General features: G+C 40.0%; 1 protein-coding gene across 3 annotated transcripts in view; it reads left to right on the top strand.

Moving 5' to 3' along the window:
* LOC116260437 (glucosidase 2 subunit beta) overlaps nt 1-10,503 on the top strand; it is a 45,109-nt gene extending 34,606 nt beyond the window's left edge. For 2 of the 3 annotated variants that reach the window (XM_031638778.2, XM_031638779.2), the window contains exons 12-15: nt 9,559-9,646; nt 9,734-9,795; nt 9,886-9,937; nt 10,011-10,503. In XM_031638778.2, coding sequence (XP_031494638.1) covers nt 9,559-9,646; nt 9,734-9,795; nt 9,886-9,937; nt 10,011-10,073 — 265 coding nt within the window. In that variant the 3' untranslated portion in view covers nt 10,074-10,503. Of the gene's footprint in view, nt 1-9,558; nt 9,647-9,733; nt 9,796-9,885; nt 9,938-10,010 lie in introns of those variants that run through there. The other variant, XR_007574223.1, reaches the window with a different exon arrangement.
* Nucleotides 10,504-23,286: the final 12,783 nt, after the last annotated feature.

The following is a 23,286-nucleotide window of genomic DNA, read 5'->3' on the forward strand; positions in this document are numbered from 1 at the left end:
TAGCACAAAATGAAAGCACTCTCCACTTTCATTCATAATCTTTATCATCTTTATTCTCATTTTCATCTTCATCTTCATGAAGTTGAACACCCTCATCAACATAGCCAACAGCTCTCATGCATTAGCAATTTCTGTTACTTCAGCTTCAATGTTGAAGCATTGAAGATGATCATCAAATATTGTAGTTGGTTCATCCCATGGTTCTAGCACATCAAAGTTGTCCCAGCTGATAGGATCAAACAGAGATGTGTGTTTTCTTGCTGATGTTTTTTGTAATTGCCTATGTTAAATAAGAGAAAACTTGTTAATATACAATTATATATATTATATAACAAATGTATGCTACACTAAGTTGTATTATGTTTGTGTGAACCTCATATTATAAAGAACAGAAACAAGGTCATTCAACCTTTTATGTTTGAACCTGTTCCTGTTGTGGATGTGTTGGAAAATGCTTTAATTCATTTCGTATGCACTAGCACTACATGTTTGGCTAAGGGCTTTAATTGCAAAAGTTTTACGGTTTTGACAATCATTCCCAAACTTATTCCACTATAAATGTAAACAAAAAAAAAGAAGGAATCTCACGTAAAAGTAAAACAACAAAAAGATAACAAATGCAAAGTAAATTATTTTTTTTTTGTGTAATTACCTGGACACATGGTTGTCCTGGTTCGAATGGTTGTGCTTATTTTCATGTCTTCTATACAATTATCATAAAGTTCCAATTCATTGTGCACACATCTTGTGCTCTAGAATTTGTCATTAACACTTCAACACAATTTAGCAAACCATGCATGACTTCTCTCTCCTTTGTAAATGTATTCCAATGGCAGGATTTAGGTAGTAAGTTGCTGCATGAAGATGTTGATGAATTGTCCAGTCCACCTTTTATCTATAATATTTCATATGGACACGTATAACTTTTTCATTCCTTTCAAGTTCTCTTGAATTTCCTCTTTTGGTCTATCCATAACTTCATACAAGTACCCTATGGAAGGCTTGTCTTCACTGTTAGCTAACCTGAGGACTTTAATGACTGAGACACAAATCTTCAATAACTTCACATATGATTCTCATAATTCATTATTAAATATATATCTTTAACTATAGAAGATTTTCTTTTACGAGCATGTGGATATGCTGTCCATTCTTCATGGAGGACATTTGCCTCAACGGGGTCTTTGTTTCACTATGCTCTGCATAGTCAACACATTTGTAGCAAATCTAGTTTGTGCAGGTCATATTAATTCAATCCCTTTGTATTGTTCTCATCAAAATCAATACGTGTGCATGATTATAGATAAATTTTGTAATCTCTTGGCCTTAGTCAACAACTGATCTCATATCATACGTTTCGCCAAGATCTTGAAGCATTAGATTAACACAATGAATGACACACAAACTCCAATAAAATGTATACTTTTGAAACAACATATCTCATGCAACTCTATAATTTTCAGCGTTGTCTATAATAAACGGTACAATGCTTGTAGGTCCAACTTCTTATACGATATTATCAAAAACATTGATAAAATTTCAACAGTCTTAGAAACATCAAACAAATCAAGAGATTTCTAGAAGACTCCTTTAGGGCTATAAACAAGAAAATTCACAAGTGTTTTTGACTATATATCAGTTCATCCATCTCCCTTAATGAGGCAACATGTTTCCTTCCAACTCAATTTCAATTCGTTGCAAGTTCCATTACTTCTTTTACTGTAGCATCAAGAAATTTGCCCATTGACTAATGATATGATGGCTTTTTAAATCAAGGGCCTATAGAAGCAATCACATCTGCCATGGCCTCAAACTGAAAGAAATTACCTGCATCGAAAGGAATACATGCATTATAAAATCATTTCCTTACAGTCATTTGTGCTTGCTCTAGCATACCTTTAGATGTCATAGCTGCACGAATATGGGGCTGAGAACTTGGGCTAGTATATGAAGGGAAAAAGTTCTTGATGGAACCAACACTAGACCTGCCACTAGGAACTCTATCGCTAGGTCTACAACAACCATGAGGTCCCCAACCACCACGCCTAATATTTGATTCACCTCTTGTCTTCCTCCCAGATGGGACAGATCTACCTCGGAACTATCGACATTTGTTCTTAGACTGATGTCACATTCATCATTTTCAACGTTTTCATCATCTTCTTCAACTTCTTCATCATAGCCCTGATCTGCCTCTTCCATTTGTTTTTGCACCTTCTTTTGATGTAAAACATTAATCCAGTATTGTACGTATCGTATGATACGGAGCCGTATCGTACGATACGTATCGATACAAATACGATACGATACACCTCTCATATCGTACATTTACGATACGAGCACCGTATCGTACGATACGGTTACGATATGGCAATGATACAATTACGATACGACACGATACAGTTACGATACGGCACGATACAGGTACGATAGGGTAATTTTTATTGATTTTTTATTATTTTTTGAGAATTTTTTTATATTTTTTCTGATTTTTTTTTTAAAATAAAACGATATGGTTACGATACATTACAATAGATTACGATACAACGTATCTTAAAGCCAGACCGATACGGCATACGATACGCTTTTTACAACATTGCATTAATCATATCTAGACATTACTGATGCACAAATGGAGGCAAATATTTGTTTGCTTTTCCAATTCATGGAGCCACATCACAATGTGTCCTTGCAAAATGGTGTTGCATTCTAATAATCCCTCCTGAAAATATACTGTCACAACATTCGCATTGGATTCTTAACTGGTCATTCTCCTTCACCCTTTTTCAGCACTGCCATGTGGGATCGGACGATGCCATATTTTTAGAAAAAAGTGAAAACCTACAGTGAGCGTAACAAAAAACAATTGGAATCTATGAATTTATAGTAAAAATATATGAATCTATGGTTAAAACGAGAGATTTCATACCTTATGGAGAAGAAATCGAAAAAACTCCTTTCTTCCCAATGGGGAATTCACCACCCACACACCAATCTATGGTTTAATCGATGCTTGCAGGATGAAAATCGATGATTCCCCTCCAAATCGGCATAGTCTCTCTCTCTCTCTCTCTCTCTCTCTCTTTCTCCCCTCCAACTCTAGAATAGGTTTGGGCATGAGGAGGGGGTGGGTTTTAAAGCAACATTTGTAAAAAGATACAACTATGGTACACCATCTGTTTAGGATACAAGTGTTGTACCATATCGCGTTTTCAAAATGCATACATACAACGCTGGGGTAGAGTTCCTACTTGTTGCGCAACATTAATTACATGAATACCTATAGAAAATATGGTTGCATAAACTGGATTCCAACTGCTCAGAAGTTGGAAGCAATTCCTCCATAGTAATGCAAGTATTGATTGTACGTCATAGAAATGTTTTGGCGTCTTCTTTTCTCAGGTTGATGATGATTAATGAATAAAAAAGTACCGTGGCTGTAAAGAAATGAACTTCCACTTGATGTTTGGCTTATTTTAACGTGATGATTCCTACTTGTTGCGCAACATTAATTACATGAATACTTACGGAAAATATGGTTGCATAAACTGGATTCCAACTGCTCAGAAGTTGGAAGCAATTCCTCCATGTAGAAACACGCAGCGGAAGAAGAGAAGGGAAAACAAACACAGAATTTATGTGGAAAACCTCAGAACGAGGTGAAAAACCACGGGGAAGCACTAACCTAGGGGCAAAACCGCAACCCTAGGAGAGAGAAATCTTAATTCACTTAATCAACAATTACAATAAGTGATTAGAATAAAAGAGGGAGGAAGAGAGACCCGCCTAGGGAACTGAGCCCGTCCTCGGTTCCCATGCCCATGGGTACCGGGTCCATATCCGAACCCGGTTCCCTATTACACGGTATTCTAAGTTTCTAACACTCCCCCTCAAGCATGGCATACATGTCCAACATGCCAAGCTTGCTAACATTCTTTTCAAATTGAGATGTACATAAGGCTTTAGTTAGAACATCTGCAATTTGATCTTCAGACTTCATATAAGGAAGGATCAACTCCTTTGAATCTATGCGCTCCCGTATGAAGTGGTGATCTATTTCCACATGTTTGGTTCTGTCATGCAGGACGGGATTATTTGCCAGGTTAATCGCAGACTTATTGTCACAATACATTTTCATCTTCTTTTTAATTTCAATTCCAATATCTGCTAGAAGAATCTTTATCCATAACATCTCTGTAACCCCCATAGCAATAGCCCTGTATTCAGCCTCAACACTGGATCTAGAATAGACCTCCTGCCTTTTACTCCTCCATACCACCAGGTTTCCCCCTAGAAAGATGCAGTACCCTGTGGTAGACCTTCTGGTATCCGTGCAACCAGCTCAATCGGCGTCAGAGTATCCTTCAATATTAAGTTTGTCCTACCGTGTATACAGTAACCCTTTACCTGGGTTATTCTTCAGGTACCCCAACACTCTTTCTGCACTCTTCCAGTGACAATCAGTAGGAGCATGCATAAACTGACTCAACACATTTACAACATAAGTAATATTAGGGCGAGTAAGCGTAAGATAAATAAGCTTACCAACCAGACTCTGATACCGTCCTTTTCCTTCCTCATCCAGGATGTTACCAGTTTTGATACTTATCTTTGTACCTGACTCCATTGGAGTTAGAAAGGGCCTGCATCCCAGTTTACCTGTCTCTTTCAAGAGGTCCAGAGTGTACTTCCTTTGGCTCATAACAAGCCCTGTCTCTGATCGTGCAATCTCTATTCCCAAAAAGTACCTTAATTTTCCCAGATCTTTAAGGTCAAATTCAGCAGCTAACCTCTCCTTCATCTTCCTTTTCTTTTCTTCATCATCACCTGTGACAATCATATCATCAACATACACAAAAAGAATGCTCACCAGGCCACTTCTCTGCTTAATGAACAGGGTATGATCACCATTTCCTTGTTTGTACCCATTTGTCTCCATTACCACCCTTAATCTTTCAAACCATGCTCTAGGGGACTGCTTCAGGCCGTACAGGGCCTTCTTGAGATGACAGCATTTTCCACTTTAAGCATATCCGGGAGGCATGCTCATATAGACCTCCTCCTCTAGATGGCCGTTCAAGAAGGCGTTCTTGACATCAAGCTGGTCCATGCCCCACTTCTTTTGCACTGCAAGTGCCAAAATAACCCTCACAGTCTTCAGTTTTGCAACAAGAGCAAAGGTTTCAAGATAGTCAATTCCGTATTTTTGGCTGAACCCCTTTGCAACCAGACGAGCTTTATACCGATCCACAGTGCCATCAGGTTTATACTTCACACTAAACACCCATTTGGAACCAACTAAGTGAGTCCCCTTGGGAATATCGACCACTTCCCAAGTGTTGTTCTTTGCCAAGGCATCCATCTCCTCTGTCATGGCCTGTAGCCATTTAGGATCCTCTCTAGCATCTTCCACACACCTGGGAATCACAGACATAGACAGAGTGGTAATAAAGCATTTGTATTATTTACTGAGTTTTGAATATGAGACAAATCTCTGAATAGGGTGAGAAGTACATGACCTGGTGCCCTTGCGCAAGGCTATGGGAAACTCTTCATTCATTGGACTTGGTTCATTCGGGGAACTCACAGGATTGGGATTGGTTACATCAACAGTCTCAACCACATCTTTTTCCTTTCTAGTGTAAACCTGCCCAAACAAATGATCACAGGATGTGGGGTGATCATTCCCCTTCCACATGACTGTCTTTATCATCTCTGACTGTATCTTCCACACTATGACTAAGTTTGTAGTCCAAGAAGTCAGTAAACTGAATAAGCTGATTTGGAGAATACTCTTCCACACTGTCCCCTATACACTCCCCCTGAAGAGGATTCACAGGAAAATACCCCTCATGTTCATGAAAGGTAACATCTCGGGAAACAGATTTTGGAGGTAGTAGGATCAATACATTTATATCCCTTCTGAGTGGAGGAATACCCCAAGAAGACAGCTTTGACAGACCGAGGGTAAGTTTCTTGATGGTGGGACTATGGTTTTTGTTGAAGTATGTCATAACGAGTGAAACACATTATGTTAATTATAGTTGATGAGGTGGGCACTAGTGAGGAGAGCATCGCCCCAGTAGCGCTTAGGAACGTGCCTGTGGAACATAATAGCTCGGGTGACATCTAATAAATGGCGATTTTTACGTTCGGCCACGCCATTTTGAGGAGGAGTATAACTACAGGACGTCTCATGAACAATACCCTTGCCCCGTAGGAAGTCATCCAGGGATTGGGAGACATACTCCCTGGCATTATCAGTACGGAAAATCTGAACAGAGGTCTGAAATTGATTTTCGACAAAGGCAACAAAACTTTTGACAACGACAGGAACCTCACTGCGTTCTTTCAACAAGTACACGAATGTACAACGGGAGTAGTTATCAATCAGAGTCATAAAGTAATGGAAACCACGACAAGTGGGTACTCTCGAAGGACCCCAAACATCAGAGTGAACCAAAGCAAAAGGACGAGTGGTTTTATTGATAGAAATGGGGTACGAAGCCCTAACATGCTTAGCAAACTGACACACTTCACATGTGAAGGAGTCCATGGAAACAAAAGTAAACAACCTAGGAAACAACTTCTTAATCAACTGGAATGGGAGATGTCCAAGGCGCTCGTGCCATCTCATAATGCTAGACCTGTCCTCCACGCCCGTCAACTGTCTGCTAGTGGCTGAGATGAGAGCAGAGGCAACCTGTACGGGCAGTCTGTAGAGGCCATCAATAACCGAACCAATCCCAATCTTCTTCCCCGTCACCAAGTCCTGCAGGGTACAATGATCAGCAGAGAAAATTAGATTACAATTGAGTTCTTTGGTGATACTACTGATAGATAACAAATTCACAGGAATATTGGGAACATGAAGAGCATTATGCAGAAGATATTTATTTAATAAGGACAAACTCCCTTTTCCAGCCACAGAGATCGAGGACCCATCAGCCATAGATACGCGTTGCTGCCCTGAAGACAATTTGTACTCTTGAAACATCTTAGGGTTCCCTGTCATATGATGAGTAGCTCCACTGTCAACTACCCAATCACCAAGTAAGGGATTACCTTGATCACTTGTGGCAACAAGAGCTTGGGCTAACTGAGCTCCCTCAGGAGGCTTCCTCCTTAGTAGTAGATAACCGGCTGATGTAAGCTTGTAATTCCTTGATTTGGTCAGAGGAAAGCTTCGGTTTTTCAACACTGGGAGAGCTAGTATCAGGCACAGGAGGCCCCCGCCTACCAGAGGGAGGACGACCACGGGTGAGCCTCTTCTCAGGATGAAGATCCCAACAAAAATCAACTGAGTGTCACAACTTGTTACAGCGACTGCAACGCCGAATAGGACGCTGCCCAGTCCCTGGAGCACGGCTAACAAAAGCAGAGGGAGAACTACCATGACTAGAGTCAATATGCATCACTTGACAACGTTGTTCCTCATATTCCACCCGGGCATACACCTCCTCAATTCCAGGGGTCTCGTCACAGTTGAGAATTTGACTCCTAATGGATTCAAACTCATCACGCAGACCTCCCAGAAAAATAAAAGTGCGGTCCATCCATTCTTTCTGCCAGTACAGTTCATGATCAGAACCACAATTTCAGTTATCATTCACATGATAATCCAGTTCCTCCCATTTAGTTTTCAGGGCTGCATAGAAGGATGCCACAGACAAGTCACCCTGTTTAAGAGAATAAATGCTGCGTTTAATCTGGTATGTACGCAGGACTCTCTTTTTACGGCCATACATCCTCGCAAGCACAGTCCACATGTCATATGAGGTCAACTTTCGCAAAATAAGGGGCTGAATATCAGCAGAAACAGAACTAATAATCCAAACCTTAACTTGACTATCTTCGAACGCCCAAGTCGCCCATCCAGGATCAGTTTTACTAGGCACAGGTTTCTCCCCAGTGATATAGGGCAGACGACCGCGACTAGTGATCCCAATTTCAAGCGCAGCAGACCAAGAGAGATAACTATCTTTGTTCAGTCGAATAGAGGTGACTTGAATAGGCAAATTTTCACTCTTGGTAATTGGTATTGCTGCCCGTGTCAAAGGTAACATCGGTCTTGGAGGTCATCTCCTCAGCCATAACGACCACAAAAAAAAAATCCAATAGTCAGAGAATACCAGAAAAACGCAGGAGGACCCGGGCGCTGTGGCACTTTGCCTACAATGGAAGACGGGCAGCGGGATCTCCGGCAAGCAGGCACAGGGCGGGGAACAGGCCAGGCGTCGTGCGGGGAACAGGCCAGGCGACGACGGGCGGCGGTGGGACGGCGGGCTGCGTCGGCGGCGGGACTTAGGGCGACGTCGGAGATAGAACTCCAGCAAGGTCAGACTTAGGGTTCCAAAAAAAAAAAACCCTAAATCACACACGAATGAAGAAGCCAAACAGCACGAACCTGGCTCTGATACCATGTAGAAACACGCAACGGAAGAAGAGAAGGGAAAACAAACACAAGATTTACGTGGAAAACCTCGGAATGAGGTGAAAAACCACGGGGAAGCACTAACCTAGGGGCAAAACCGCAACCCTAGGAGAGAGAAATCTTAATTCACTTAATCAACAATTACAATAAGTGATTAGAATAAAAGAGGGAGGAAGAGAGACCCGCCTAGGGAACTGAGCCCGTCCTCGGTTCCCGTGCCCATGGGTACCGGGTCCATATCCGAACCCAGTTCCCTATTACACGGTATTCTAACACTCCATAGTAATGCAAGTACTGATTGTACGTCATAGAAATGTTTTGGTATCTTCTTTTCTCAGGTTGATGATGATTAATGAATAAAAAAGTACCGTGAGTGTAAAGAAATGAACTTCGACTTATGTTTGGCTTATTTTAACATGATGTTATTTTCTCTGTTTTAAACAATAGAGCTTTTGGTTCCTCAATTTTTGGAAAGAGTGTGTGCATAACTCTTTTTATCATTTGATGAGCTTTCTTATCAAGGGCAATGAACTTTTTATGCTTTTATTTTTTTCTAATTTTTGAAGATTCCTCTGTTAATGGAAGTAAAAGACACATTAACCCAACAAAGTACCATTAGCCTGGAGTCTGAACGTTGTTGAGTTATTCAGAGACATGGACACAAATAATGGTCCATATTGAACTTCGCATTCTGCTGTCTTGACATTTTATAGTCACACTATCAAACTCCATAAGATATCATGGTTATCTGGAAGGCAACTGTCTTCGACATGTTAATTTGACATAGATGTTCCTGTCAACGCCATTAATTCAGCTCCAGTTTCTGGTTGGTGTCACTTGTCAGGAACATCAGTGCATCTCTCTGAAATTCTTATGTTACTGACTCGATGTTTGTTGTTCAACCTATATAGGTCTATCGGCAATAACCCTCAACAACTTAATTTTGCATTGTTTGCTTCCGATATTTGTCTTCTGCGCTATCTACTTACCCTATCTTGTCTCAGGGGTTAGTTGTTTTACTTGTTTTGCCAAATTCTTGGTGATGCTTGGTCATGGTTTTCTTTTTCCCTGCTTTTTTGGCTAAATGATAAGCCTGACTTAGTTTTTCCTCTTCCTATGACCAGACATTGGGAGAAGTTTGAGGAAGGTTACAGGGTCATGCAATTTTCAAATGGTGAAAGGTGTTGGAATGGACCTGATAGAAGCTTGAAGGTATTGATGTAGCTATCTCTGTGGCCTTGCAGTTGTGTTTTTACTTGTTTTAACATGATGTTGTTTTAACATGATGAAGTTACGCAGGTTAGACTCCGGTGTGGTCTAAAGAATGAGCTTGTTGATGTTGATGAACCAAGTAGATGCGAGTAAATCTCTCTCTCTGTCTCTCTCTGTCTCTCTGTCTCTCCCATCCCCCTTCTTCCTCTCTCACGCACTTATTATTGGATGCATGACAGATATGAATCGGTGATGTCATCTCCTGCTGTATGCCTTGAGGAAAGATTGAAGGTACTATATTTTTTCAGCATCACTGAGTTTTTTATATTCTTTACTTACGCATTGTGCATGTGCCCTTTAATAGGAGTTGCAAGATAAGCTTGACTCCATGAATGAGGGCCGCATGGAGGGCCATGATGAGCTTTGATTGCTTGAACGGATAATTCTTGCTTTCTGTGCATCGTCACCATGGAAACAGCTAACATAAGACAGGTGAAGTTGTTTCTTTCTTGCGGTATACTTCTCAAATTTTCGAGGGATATAGGACATTTTGGTAGTGCATTTGCAAGGTATAGACTGCCACCTTATTTTTGGAGCCAAGTGAAGCTGCCAAGACACATTGGACGCATATTTTATTCGGTAAAAATGACTCGTCTGTCTACATAACCCTATTTGTTTCACTTCATTTTTCATTTGAGAAAGTTCTGCTATTTTTTCGAGCTGTATTTACGTTCTCCTGGTTGGGGCTCTCATGTTTTATGACTGGGGAACTCGATCTCTTGCACTTTTCTTGTAAAGATGGAAGGTGTCAGTTAGCAGCCTGAAAATCTAAGTTCCGCTGTGAAAACTATCTTTGAGACGGGCTTTGGTTCTCCAACTTTCTATCTATAGCACTTCTTTTTCTTTTCGTTTTTTTTTCTCGAGTCTCTAGGGCTTGTGTGCGATCTGCACCTTGCTGATCTGTTTCTGGGCACCATAATTCGTCTGGCTACATAACTAGGGTTGCGTCTGAATCGGCACGTACCGGTTGCTGAACGATACCGCCGGCATATTATACGTCGCCACATAGTTTTTCTTTTTTAATTTTAGAATGATTAAAAACAGAGTTGCACCAGCAAAAAAATAATAAGGAATACCTTTCTCTTAAAACCATGGCAGGAAAGGCATGGTGTAGCTAAAGTGCATGGGCATGTAAAAGGACGCTTGATTACTGTCGCTTCCATGCTTTTGTATTTAAGTGATGTGATGAGGCATGGTACCCTAGTTAGGGTTTCCGATTGCCATTCTTGATGCTGATGCAGTAGAATTTTCAGCCTTTCTTTTTGTTTTTTTTTTTTTGGCGGTGGGTCCTGCCATTCTTGATGCTGATGCAGCAGAATTTTCAGCATTTTTGTTTTTGGGCGGTGGGTCCTTTTACACCCCAGAAAACCAAATGACAATGGCCCGTTTGATGCACGAGTTTCAAAGAGGCTAATTCGAGGCTGATTCGATGACAACGGGGTAGAAAAAGGGAAGCCTAACATATCATTTCCGGAAGAAACTTTTAGACGGAACTACTGACTCTGCACCCCTTGTCAAGAAACTTGGAAAATAGAAATTTTACTTATTATGGTTTGTCCTCTGATCTAATAAGAGATTCAAAATCTGAACATGAAATGGCTTCCTAGAGTTTGGTCAAAATCTGGTTCCTGTTCTTTTGTTTCATAAGTGAAATATATTTAATTGTTTCATAAGTGAAATATATTTAATTCACAATGGCTTTGTAACATCTACTTTTAAGACCTATTCAATTAGAAACTTATGACTATCTAACATTGCACACAGCAAAAAGCGTAGTATATCTAAGAGCAAATTAGAAAATCTAAATAGAAATGCTAAGATTTTCAAAAAATTAACAACGATGAGCCACACCCTAGACTAGCATGCACGAATATAGTTAACAAAATTTTGGAAAAGACACTTATTATATCTCATGCAATGCATTAACAACACGTCAAGTTTATTCTGCTAAATCAATTCAAAAGAAAGAAAAAATAGCCCTCCAGTAGGGCAAGGTCTAATTAGTTCTAGACTAAGTGATACGAAATCCCAATTCTAGTAACGTGCACCCTTTCAAATCATAATTGAGAAACATAGACCATTTAAATCACAAGCACAAAATGAACTACAGAATCTAGATAATGAAGAAGCAGTTAAAATGACCAAGAACGACTAGAATCATTACTTACTAAACTGCCCTCTACCAGGGTCGTTCTACTCAAACAAGAAACTGACATACAAAAACCTAATCTACTTATACCAGATAACTGGCCAATCATGACAAGTCAAACATAAATGAAGACACTTGGATTACACTAACCTATACTGGAATATAAATCCAAACACCTAACTAATGAATAATTAAGCAAACTCAAATTGAAAACATGATCGAACAAATTACCAGACTATATAAAACAAGGGGGACCAAAATTGTGGATGACAGATGAGGATGGAATCTGATATCATTACAGCTCATGTGCTAGAAAGAGCTCACCCATGCCAAGGAGGAGGAGGAAGCAGAAGAAGAAGAGAGGAAAAGAGAATAAAAAGATGAATATAGAGAGGAAGAGAAACAGGTGGCTGGTTAGGGTTTGAAGGATGTGTTCAGTTGGGGCCTGACTCTCACTTAATAAAAATTAAAACCTAAGTCTGAAACGTTAAGAATGTACTCTAGTTGGTTATGTATAATAAAATAAATATTACTTACATACTTAACTGAGACCTTATTCTAAGCTGAACAAGAGTTGATGCCAAAAGGCAATAAATTCTGAGAGTTCATAAATTATCTACCATACTATTAAGTAGCTAAGTAATTAAGAAATAAAACAAAATAATAAGCTTACTAACTGGATACATGGGGAAGCCACTTGGCGGGCGCGGGGATAGGGCGTCCTTGGGTCTTCACTCTCCAAAATTGGTGCAGAAGAGCTTTGCCTCTTTCCTAGTCCTATTCAAGACAAAATCCAGGAATCAATCTACCCTACCTAAACCTTCACAGTGGTATTTTTAAAGAATCCAGGACTCCACTAAAGGCTTTTGGATAACCAAGTGGGGAGAATCCTAACGGGACGGTGGCGCCTCCTTGCCCCTTTTCTACCAAAACTTCAGAAACGAAGTGAAATGACTCACTAGCCCCTGTAGAGTAGCATTGATTGACCTGGAAAAATATCCAAAAAAGTGGACCAAATTCTAGTCCTAGCTTAACCAGATGAAGCCTAACTAGAATTCAATTTGAACCAAACCAAATCAAAGCCTAACTAAAACTTGATGCCTAATTACCACTTAGTTAACTAGTTTCAGATGCATAAACTAAGACGCGTAAGTTAGTGAAATGAAGCATGACGACGCATTACATATAGACAAAACATAAAAGCTACACCAGCCAACTAGTCCAGAAAATATTGAAACAATGGGCGAAATTGCTGCAATAATAGCCATATTCAATGGAAGATCACCAGTGATAAGTACATAGAAAAAGCTAATCAAACAGGACCAAAACAGAGACTAATAGAGAAATCGATATAGCAGGACATGAAACAGAGGAGACACAGAAAAAAAAAGCTTGGAGTGAAAGACAGGAACAAGCATCTGCCCTTTTTTTTTGATATGTTAGCTATTTATACCTTTTAAAATTATTTTAGTTTACATAAAGAACAATGCCATAAATAATCAAGTTCATTAGAGAATGGTATGGTTCTTTTCCGGCACATAAAATATCTAGAACCGTTTCTGAGCCAAGGCAATCAACCTCAATGTGTTTCATGTTCTCATGAAACGAAGGGTTGGATGCAATATGTAATACAACCTGGTTACCGTAGAACAAGTTGACAGCTTGTATGTCTCTAACATATAAATATGCAACTAACGCCTTGATCCATATTAATTTTTTTGTTTTCTGAGATATATGATTTTTTCCCAAAAATATGCAATACCCAGTGGCCGAGCGCCTTGTCTCTTTGCAAGCAGCCCAATCGATGTCATAGTAGGATGTCAACTGAATTTCATTATTTGATTTCATCAAAATCTCTCGTCCTGAATTCTTCTTAAGGTAACACGCCCCGTTGAGCACAACTTTCATATGGTTTGATCCATTGGGATTTTAGATGGCTTTACATTCAAATATCATATTTCTTCTAAGATGTCCATTGTGTACTTACGTTGAGAGATAAATAGGCCCTATTTTGCTTGGGGGAACTCATTCCCCAAGAAGTACTTTAAATTGCCAAGATCATGTGGAACAATTTGCCCATGAAGAAATGCATTATGGATATCCATTGTGAAGACGTGCATTCTTGAAGAAGATGAGATAACAACGAAAATGAAAAGGTAAACACAAGAAAAGTCGACCTGCTCCTCAACCGATGCCTGCTCAACAGATGCATCGGTCTGCTCCTCAACCGACGCCTTCTCAACAGATGCGTCGATCTGCTTCTCAACTGACGCTTAAAATCAAACGCAGGGAATATTTCCTTTATGTAAAAGTAGTATTTAAACATTAGTGCGTGAGGCTCAAAGCACAGCTGAAAAATTTTGGGACCTCCTACCGTGGATGTAGGCTTAACAGCCGAACCATGTTAAATCCTTCTTCTTTGAGTGTGTTTGTGTTTGCACAATTGTTTGCCTTCATCCTGTGTTTTACATAGTATCAGAGCCGAAATGGCCAATGCCGATGTTTCAACTTCTCACATCAGCTGAAACTCTAAGATAAGTAGTCAATTCCCTGTTTTGCCATCACTTCCTACTCCTAATTCTTTCCAGCATTTTTTGTCGATCAAATTGGATGGTGAAAATTACTCTCTATGGGTCTCTCATTTTAGACCACTTTTTATCTCATACGACTTGGATGGTTACGTTGATGGAACCAAAACGTAGCCTAAAAAATTTGTTATAGTTGACATACAAAAAAATTATTTACCCCGAGTATGTGGTCTGGCGTCGTCATGAGCAGCTTCTCTTGAGCTGCATTATACCAGCTCTCTCTCAGTGCTCAGGTCATTGGATTAGAAACTTCCTATGAGTCTGCACCTCCCTTAAGGAAGTCTATGCGGCTCAGTCAAAAGCTTGAGTAATGCAATTGAAAGAGCAGTCAGGCTTCTCACCAATTAGGTATTACTGGCAAACCAGTTCCCACTGATGAACTTGTGCTTCATAGCTTGCGAGGATTACCTTCTGAATACGATCCACTCAAATATAGTGTCTCTATCTACTCAAAGACATAATCTGAATATTATCAAACTGCATAGCCTTCTCCTTTCATATGAGGCCTTTCTTGGTGACTCTGAAGACACCGTGAAGGGCGTTGAAGCTCAGTTGGCTCTAACTAATCCTAGACCACTACACTCTCATAATAGTAATAATAGTGGTGGTAACCAAGGAAACTACAGAGGAGGATTTAGAGGAAGAGGCAGTGGATGGCAAGGTGACAACAGAGGCAACTTAATTCAGTCGATCGTTTACCAATACTGTGATGAAACGGGACATTCTGTCAAGAACTGTTTTAAAATACATCCAGAGAAACAAGGTACATGTCCACATGCTTACAGTGTTGTCACGTCTAATATTGTTACAGGCGACAGGTCGGTCATGGTACCCAGACTCAGGTCCTACTCACGACATTACCCCCGATCTAAATGCCTTATCCACGCACACCGAGTATCAGGGATCTGGCTTTGTGAAATTGGAAATGGAATAGGTTTGTTCACATCTCATTTTGGTAACTCCATTATAAATTCTGTTGGATCTAAACTCCATTTAAATGAGATATTACATGTTTCCATGATTACTAAGAAGTTTCCTTCTGTACAAGGATTTGCAAAGGACAATGGAGTAATTTTCACGACGAGGAGTGCCGAGTTCGAGACAAATTACAAGACATCAGTATGCAAAAGGCTCAATTGAAGACGAGGTTTATACAAGCTTGACTTTGATGTTTTACATAAGAATTTGAAATTTGCTTTTGTAGGAGAAAAGACTGGTTTTTATACTTGGCCCGTAGGTTGGGACATGCTAGTCTAAATATTGTTGATAGAATTGTCAAAAGGTTTGAGTTGGGTCCTAATGTTCATGGACATTTTGTCTGCTCTGCTTGTTAATATGGCAAGATACATAAATTTCCATTTCAGCATATTGATTACTCCAAACTAGAAGCCCTTGAAATTGTGTTCAGTGATGTTTGGGAACCTGCGCCAGTGTGTGGCGTGAATGGGACTAAATATTATGTCATATTTGTTGTCACACGATCAAGGTGTACTTGGATTTATATGTTAAAAAGTAAATCAGATGTAATGGAAGTTTTAAATCCTTGAAGGTTCTTGTTGAAAATGTGATCTGAAAAAAATTAACTATATTCACACTGATGGAAGAGATGAGTAAACTCAAGAACAAGACATCTCAGAAAGGAAGCATAGGCACATTGATGGCACATGATTGACACTCATGACTCATACTCACATTTCTACACATGCGCTTTTACTACCGTTGTTTATTTGGTAGAAAGGAAGCATAGGCACATTGATGGCACATGATTGACACTCATGACTCATACTCACATTCCTACACATTTCTGGAAGACCTTACCATAATCATAAACTCAACTTCGGATCCAAAGACCACGTGTTTACGGGGTATAGTCCTAATCACCATGTATCTCTGTTTGGATCGTGAAACCTATAAGATAGTCATCTCTAGGGACGTCATCTTCAATGAACAAGACTTTCCTTTTGAAAAACGTCAGACCAGTAGACAAACACCCAACCATGATTTAGAAAAACCAGTTATTGTGTCAAGTTGGATACCCATTCCAATCCAAAATGCTCAGGTCTCCCAACAACTGTCACAAATCACCCTGAACCTGAAAACCATGAGCCTCATAATTTTGAATCTAATTCACTAATCTCAAATAGCTCTTTAGGCCAGCATCAAAGTTTGCCTCAAACTGAAAACCTTGGGCCTGAGACCCAACCTACTCCTCCCATTCAGCATACACATCCCATGGTCACATATACCATGGATGGTACAAGGAAACCAAAGGTTTATCTATCTAAACATACCTTCTCATTTACCTTACTTACCCTTGAGTCTAAACCCACTACTACCTAGTAAATGTCCTCAAATAGTGCCAAATGGAGGAAGAATGCCAAGCTCTTCAATGGAATCGAACTTGGAACTTGATTCCAACAGGCGATGCTTAGAACATAGTAGGGTGCAAATGAGTGAACAAAATAAAGAGAAGATCTGATGGAACCCTTGAGAGGTTCAAGGTAAGACTTATCATCGCATTCTTCAAGAAGAAGGTGTAATTTTTTTGAGACTTTTAACCTTGTGGTGAAACCAACTATGACCAGAACCGTTCTAGCCTTGGCTATCAATCAAAGATGAGCAGTGAGGCAACTTGACGTCAATAATGCTTTTTTAAATTGCACTCACTGAGACCAAGTACATGATTCAACCACTAGGATTTATTGATAAGAGAAATCCAACTTATGTTTGTAAGCTAAATAAAGTTTGTATGGTTTGAAACAAGTGCCAAGGGTTTGGTTATAGCTAAAACTTGCTCTCACTAATTTAGGTCTTTCAAGCTCCAAGTTTAATCCTTCTCTTTTTATGTACAAGAATAATAGAGAGGCAGTTTTTATTTTAGTCTATGTGGATGACATCCTTGTGACTGGATGTCCCAACAATTTTGTTGAGAAGCTCATTTCCATCAAAGATTAATTCTATAAAGGAAAATTTGCCTTCAAGGACTTGGGGAGACTTCATTTTCTTAGGCCTTGAGGGCTTCCTATACTAAGGATGGTCTCTTGCTCTCTCAAAGAAATCACATCCTTAATAATATTTTAAAATGAACAAACATGTTGGAAGCTAAACCTATGATGACGCCAATGGCCACCTCCACCAAGTTGTTTGATCAAGATAGTCCGATAGCCCACCCATGGGCAACACCATTCTTTATTGACATACAGTGGGAGCTCTACAATATTTTACCATAAAGGCTCTATAATATTTTACCATAACACAACTTGATATTGCATCTAGTGTGAATCGAGTATGTTAGTTTATGCATTGTCCTACTTCAGTGGGGAGCTGTCAAGAGGACCTTCTACTACCTGAAGCAAACCATTCACTATGGACTCCTCCTTTCACCATCCCGAGATCAAAGTATAGATGTCATATAGATGTAGATTGTGTAGGATGTCTTGTTGATGGAAAATCCACGTCTAGGTATGCTACATACTTTGGTCCAAATCTAATATCCTAGAGTTCAAGAAACCAAAGAAGCTGAATACAGAGGAATAGCCAACACTGCTGGTGAGGTGTTGTGGATCAGCTCCCTTTTCTTAGAACTTGGAATTCCTTTGTCACAAATTCCCACAATATGGCACGACAATCTTAGTGCAAATTCTCTAGCTGATCAAATAACGTTTCAAAATGGAAGAAAGCACATGGTAATTGATGTGCATTTTGTTCGAGATAAAGTATAAGGTTGTGCAATTTCGACTTTTAAGTTCCAATACACAAATTGTAGACATCCTTACTAAGCCTCTTTTACTGTGCAGCTTATGGGGGGATGTAAGTACATGTACTCTCGAAGAATATGAGATAACAACAAAAATGGAGAGGCGTGAACACAAGGAAAGTCGATATGCTCTTCAACCAACACCTGCTCAACAGCTATGTTTGTGTTTTTTACAATTGTAAGATTGCCTGTTGTCGTCATCATTGGTTTTACATCCATTTGGTGAAGATGCCGGTCAAATTTTGCTGTAAGAGTAAGATGACACCTTAACATAGCTGATTTGGCTACCAGTGCAAATGTTTAGTGATTCAATTTGTGAGTTATCCTTCGCAACCATGACAATTGCTTTACATTTGATCCTAAAAGCCAATTTACATACCATTGGTTTTACTCCAAGTGGTAATGATGAATGGACCCATGTGTTGTTGTCTTCTAACACTTTTAATTCTGCCGACATAGCTTCCCTTCATTGAGGTGACTACATTGTCTCATTACAAAAATTAGGTTCTGACTCACTACAGAAAGACAAGACGAACAATTGATGTATAGGTGAGAATTTTTTGGAGGTAATGCAACTTGAAAGACGATACTGATAGTTGTTTCCAAGTTCCAGTGAAGATGATGAACCTGAATTTTGAGAGACTGCATTATAGTAGAAGTCCTTCTGTAACACTGATGGTTTTCTTGGACAAGCAAACTTTCTCGGTTCAAATGATTCTTGAGGAGATTTTTCTGGGAAAGCAAGGATATGTTCAGGAACAAGTTCATGAGAAATAACATAGTTCATTTGCTAAGTTTGTGGTACTCAATGGGGGGTTCATTGGGTTTGTTGTCTTCATGAGAAATATTTTCTACCAAGGAGTTTATTGGCTGTGGTGTGGAGGCATTAGTTGGTCCCTTAGTCATTACAATTCTCTTGTTTCAAGCTATATCATATGCAATTGATATAGGTAAAACGGCTTCCATTTTTTTTGTTTTTATCATCTTTGTAAGGAGAAAACATTTTCAGAGAATGTAAGATCTTTGTCAAAAAATATTTTATGCAGACAATACACTTTTTGAACAGGTGCATGTCACACACCATTTTGGCTTTTGATCAACTTTATGTTTTGTTTCCAAATTTATGCATAATATAAGCAACTGAACACTTTAATATGATCAGAAACATGTTTTTTTTTTATATAATCATTCAAAAAGAGTCAATCCTTGAAGCACTGGTGATGGTGTTCTATTTATAAAATAGGCTACCATCAAAATGTTTTTCCCAAAACTTCGGTGTTACCTTTGCTTGAAATTGCAATGCTTTGGCCACACAAAGTAAGTGCTAGTATTTTCTTTCAACACATTGCTTTGTTATGGAATTTTGGGGCAGTTGTGCTCATGTGAGGTCCCTTTCATCAAGTAAAAATCAATATGTGAAAAAATTCTGCATTATTGTCCATTTTTTGCTTGTGTCACATGAGGTACACCTATGCCAATCTAGTGTAGTCATCTACAATGCTTAAAAAAATGTTAAGCACCACTTAGAGAACTTTGTGAATAAGGACTGCATATGTCAAAATGAAGGAATTCAAAAGGGTCACAAGTTTTAATTGTAGACAAAAAAAATGGAAATCGAGTTTGCTTTGAGATGTTACAAATCTCATAGTAATAATTGTTCGTCTTTATAGCATATAAGTCAGCTAATGGACATAAGATTAATTTAAGACTAGACACAGAGAAAACTTGTTGCAAGATTAATGATGAAGAGAGAATGACAATACCAACATTTGAAGCATAGCCCATTGTTATTGGGTAGCATTCTATGAAACAATTTCCCAAGTTTTAAATACTAAAAGTTGAAGGACAAAGTTGATACCAAGTGATCAGTAGCATTGCTATATAGGATCCATGTGTCACCAAAGAAAAATGACATACCAACAAATTGAGTTTAGGATGAAGAGGAAGATACTATTTCATTGATAAGTTGAATGGCTTTTTCATATCGTTCTAAAGTAAAGGTTAGCATAGTCTTGTTGTTGACCATCTTCCTATAGCATGTAGGTTTAAAAGCATTAACAATATTAACATTAGCTGGTTTCTCAACATTTGGTGTAACCCCGTTTTTGGTTATTCTACCTCAATTTTTTATTCTTGAAATTACAAGGAAATCTATGTAACTCAAAACATTTTTCCCTAGCAGGGCCAATGATTTGAGAATACATGCAAGAAACTTGCTGCCAATTAGGATTCTTGTTCCATTTTTGATATGTGTTCATAGCTGCAACACCATAATGCATAGGAATTCCAACCATTCATGCCTCCGTTCGTTTTTTTTTTTTTTTGAATGACCAACACATACATTTTTGCTAAAGAAGGAATTGGTTCTTGAAGAAGAATTTGGCCTCTTATGGAGTTATGCGAGTCATTAAGGCCCATTAAAGATTGAATGACTTTCTCCTCCTGTTGTTTTTTTACCATAACCTTCGTAGCTCAAAAGGTGCAACACAAGAAAGGATCATAAGATGTCAACTCGTCCCAATATAATTTCAGCTTAGTAAAATATGCAACGATGGACTGATTTTCTTGAACATGCCTATTGACCATTGATCTTATTTGGTGTTTTCTTGGGGTAGTGCTTTGCATCCTTTAAGTCCGGCCAAATATCTCTGGCATTCATTCCATGTGTTACATTCTCAGCTAGATCAGAGACGGCTGAGTCTCTTGTAGGCTTCAGCTAGATCAGAGACTTTTGCTCCGGTCAACATCTGTGTCTTTGCTACTGCGCATTCAGGAGAGAGTCCCTGTAGAAACTTCGCAACCATAGATTGTTCACCATGAGTCTCACGGCATGTTGGACAAGGGGGACGTAATGCTTTAAGCTGTTCATAGATCGATGAGGGAAGCAAAATACTGAGCAAGACTTTGGTCACCCTGTTATAAATTAAGTAATTCTTCATCCACTTGCAATATCTTGCTAACATTCTTGTCATTCGAGTAAGTTTGTAGCAAAAAATCCTATATTTGTTTGGCAGAGTTATAGAATGCAATGGTAGAAGTAATCTATGGTTGCATGCTATTCCCAACACATGACAATATTATTATCTGATACGGGTCAGCCTTCGACTTGGCCTAGAGCAGCCACTAATGAGGTTGAAAGCAGCCATAGCGGGCGAGGCAAGGCTGCCCTTCATACAGTCGGGGTCCAACAGGGCCGAGTTGACCCAAGCACGGGTCAAGAGGGAGGAGTGGGAGGCGTAGAGCAGCAAGGTCAGACCGATGATGGGTTCACAGACAAGCTTAGAGCTGAAGCAAAGGGAGGAGCGGGAGGAAGTGCAACGACTCTAAGCGAGGCTCTTGAAGACCAAGGCGGTGGGTCTAGTCCGGTCCAGGTCAGGCCCAGCCCAGGTCGTGGTTAAAACCCAGTCACTTAGGGTCAGTCTAGGGCGAGCCTAGGCAATTCGAGGTCCAAGTCAAGCCCAAGCACGCGCGGGCTAGAGGAGGACCAGTTTTAGGGATGAGACTCTAAGTCTCGAGTTTGCTTTTGTGCGTTTTTTCTTTGGATTTGGAGTGCGCCAATTGCTTGAGTTATTTTGATCAAGTTTTAATCCGGATCAAGTGTTAGATCCGTTTTTCTTAGTTCAGACTATAAATATTTTGTACACATTTGATTTCGCATGCAAGAATTAGAATTGGAATTCATTTGTTCACTATCGCTCTCTCTCCTCACGGCTCTCTCCTCTCCCTTTGCGCACTCTCTACCCCTGCGCCTCTTGTCTTCTCCTTTCTCGTGAAAGCACCTTGAGAAATCTGTCCTTCCATGGTGAATTTCTGTAAGGCACTCTCAAATCCAGTGGGTTTTTCTTCTTTCTATGCCTAGATCTCTTCTCTCTTCTCATCCACTCGCCCAAGGAAACGACGGCTTGAAGTCCTCCTCTTGCTCCGGCGTGAAGAGCTCTCCACAAGTCCACGGCTTTACCCCAAGTGATCAGCAACGAAATAGTGCAGCCGACACTCCCACACCGTGAAGGCTTGAGGCTACTCGTTCCCGGGAAGACTCCTTACACCTAGGCAACTCGGCGTATTGGAGTGATCGACCTTTGCTTTCAAAAATTGAGGTTAGTACGACGACACCTTGGAGTGAAATTGTGTAACTTCGTTGGGTAGATTTGAGTTGAGATTTCACCACGAGAGGGTCTGAATTTCTCGGTTCCAGCCGTGAAAAGCAGCCTCAATTTCCGGTGGAAGCTTCCCCAAACCTATTCTTACGAGTCACAAGGGACCCCCTTGGATCACTCGTGCTAGTTCTTAGATTGAATTTCGTTTTTCTGATTGATTGGAGTCATTTGGCCGGTATTCTATATTCTGGTTTAGCTTGTCCTCTTGCCGTGAAAAACAGAAAAGAAAAAGAGAAAAAGAAAGAAAAAAAAAAGGCGAGAAAAAGAAAGAAAAAAGAAATGAAAACGCCCAAAGAATGAGTTGAAAACGGCAAATTAGGATCATTTCGGTCCGTTTTAGGGACCGGCCGGAACTTGTAGTCTCCGGCCACCACTGCTAGCATTCTGGCACTTCATTGGTACTTCCAGCGAACATTTGGGATATCAGGCCACGTCCCACAGCTGAACTCGAGCTGCCCTAGAATATCTCCAAAGATCTCGACGTCATTTGGGGAGAAACCGTGTGAAATGTGGAGGAGCTCCTAGGCGACGCCACCTAGCCACCGGTGCATTTGGAGAATCCAGCCTTCGTCCCTACAATTGAGGTAAGTGGATCTGTTCTTGGGCCCTTCGCCATCTCCACCCTTCGTTTAGTCTACGTGGCAAGCATCGGGAGACCTAGAGAAACCCTAGGAATCGAGTGAGTAGTGATACACATTTGGTGGATCACCAAATCGCCACCTCGTCGATTTGATTCTCTATTGGGGAATCAGATATCTTCTAGCTAGGATATTCCCCAACAATGTAGGAAGTCAGCCTCATCTAGCCTCCACTTGTCCCAAGCTCCACGTCCTAGAGACCCACCTCAGCCAGTTGCCCACATTTGTTGGCGACACCTCTGCCTCCCTTCCTATACTTGAGGAAGGTAGCCTCCACGTGCCTTACACCTC

Source organism: Nymphaea colorata, chromosome 9 (genome assembly GCF_008831285.2).
Source record: "Nymphaea colorata isolate Beijing-Zhang1983 chromosome 9, ASM883128v2, whole genome shotgun sequence".
Lineage (NCBI taxonomy): Eukaryota > Viridiplantae > Streptophyta > Magnoliopsida > Nymphaeales > Nymphaeaceae > Nymphaea > Nymphaea colorata.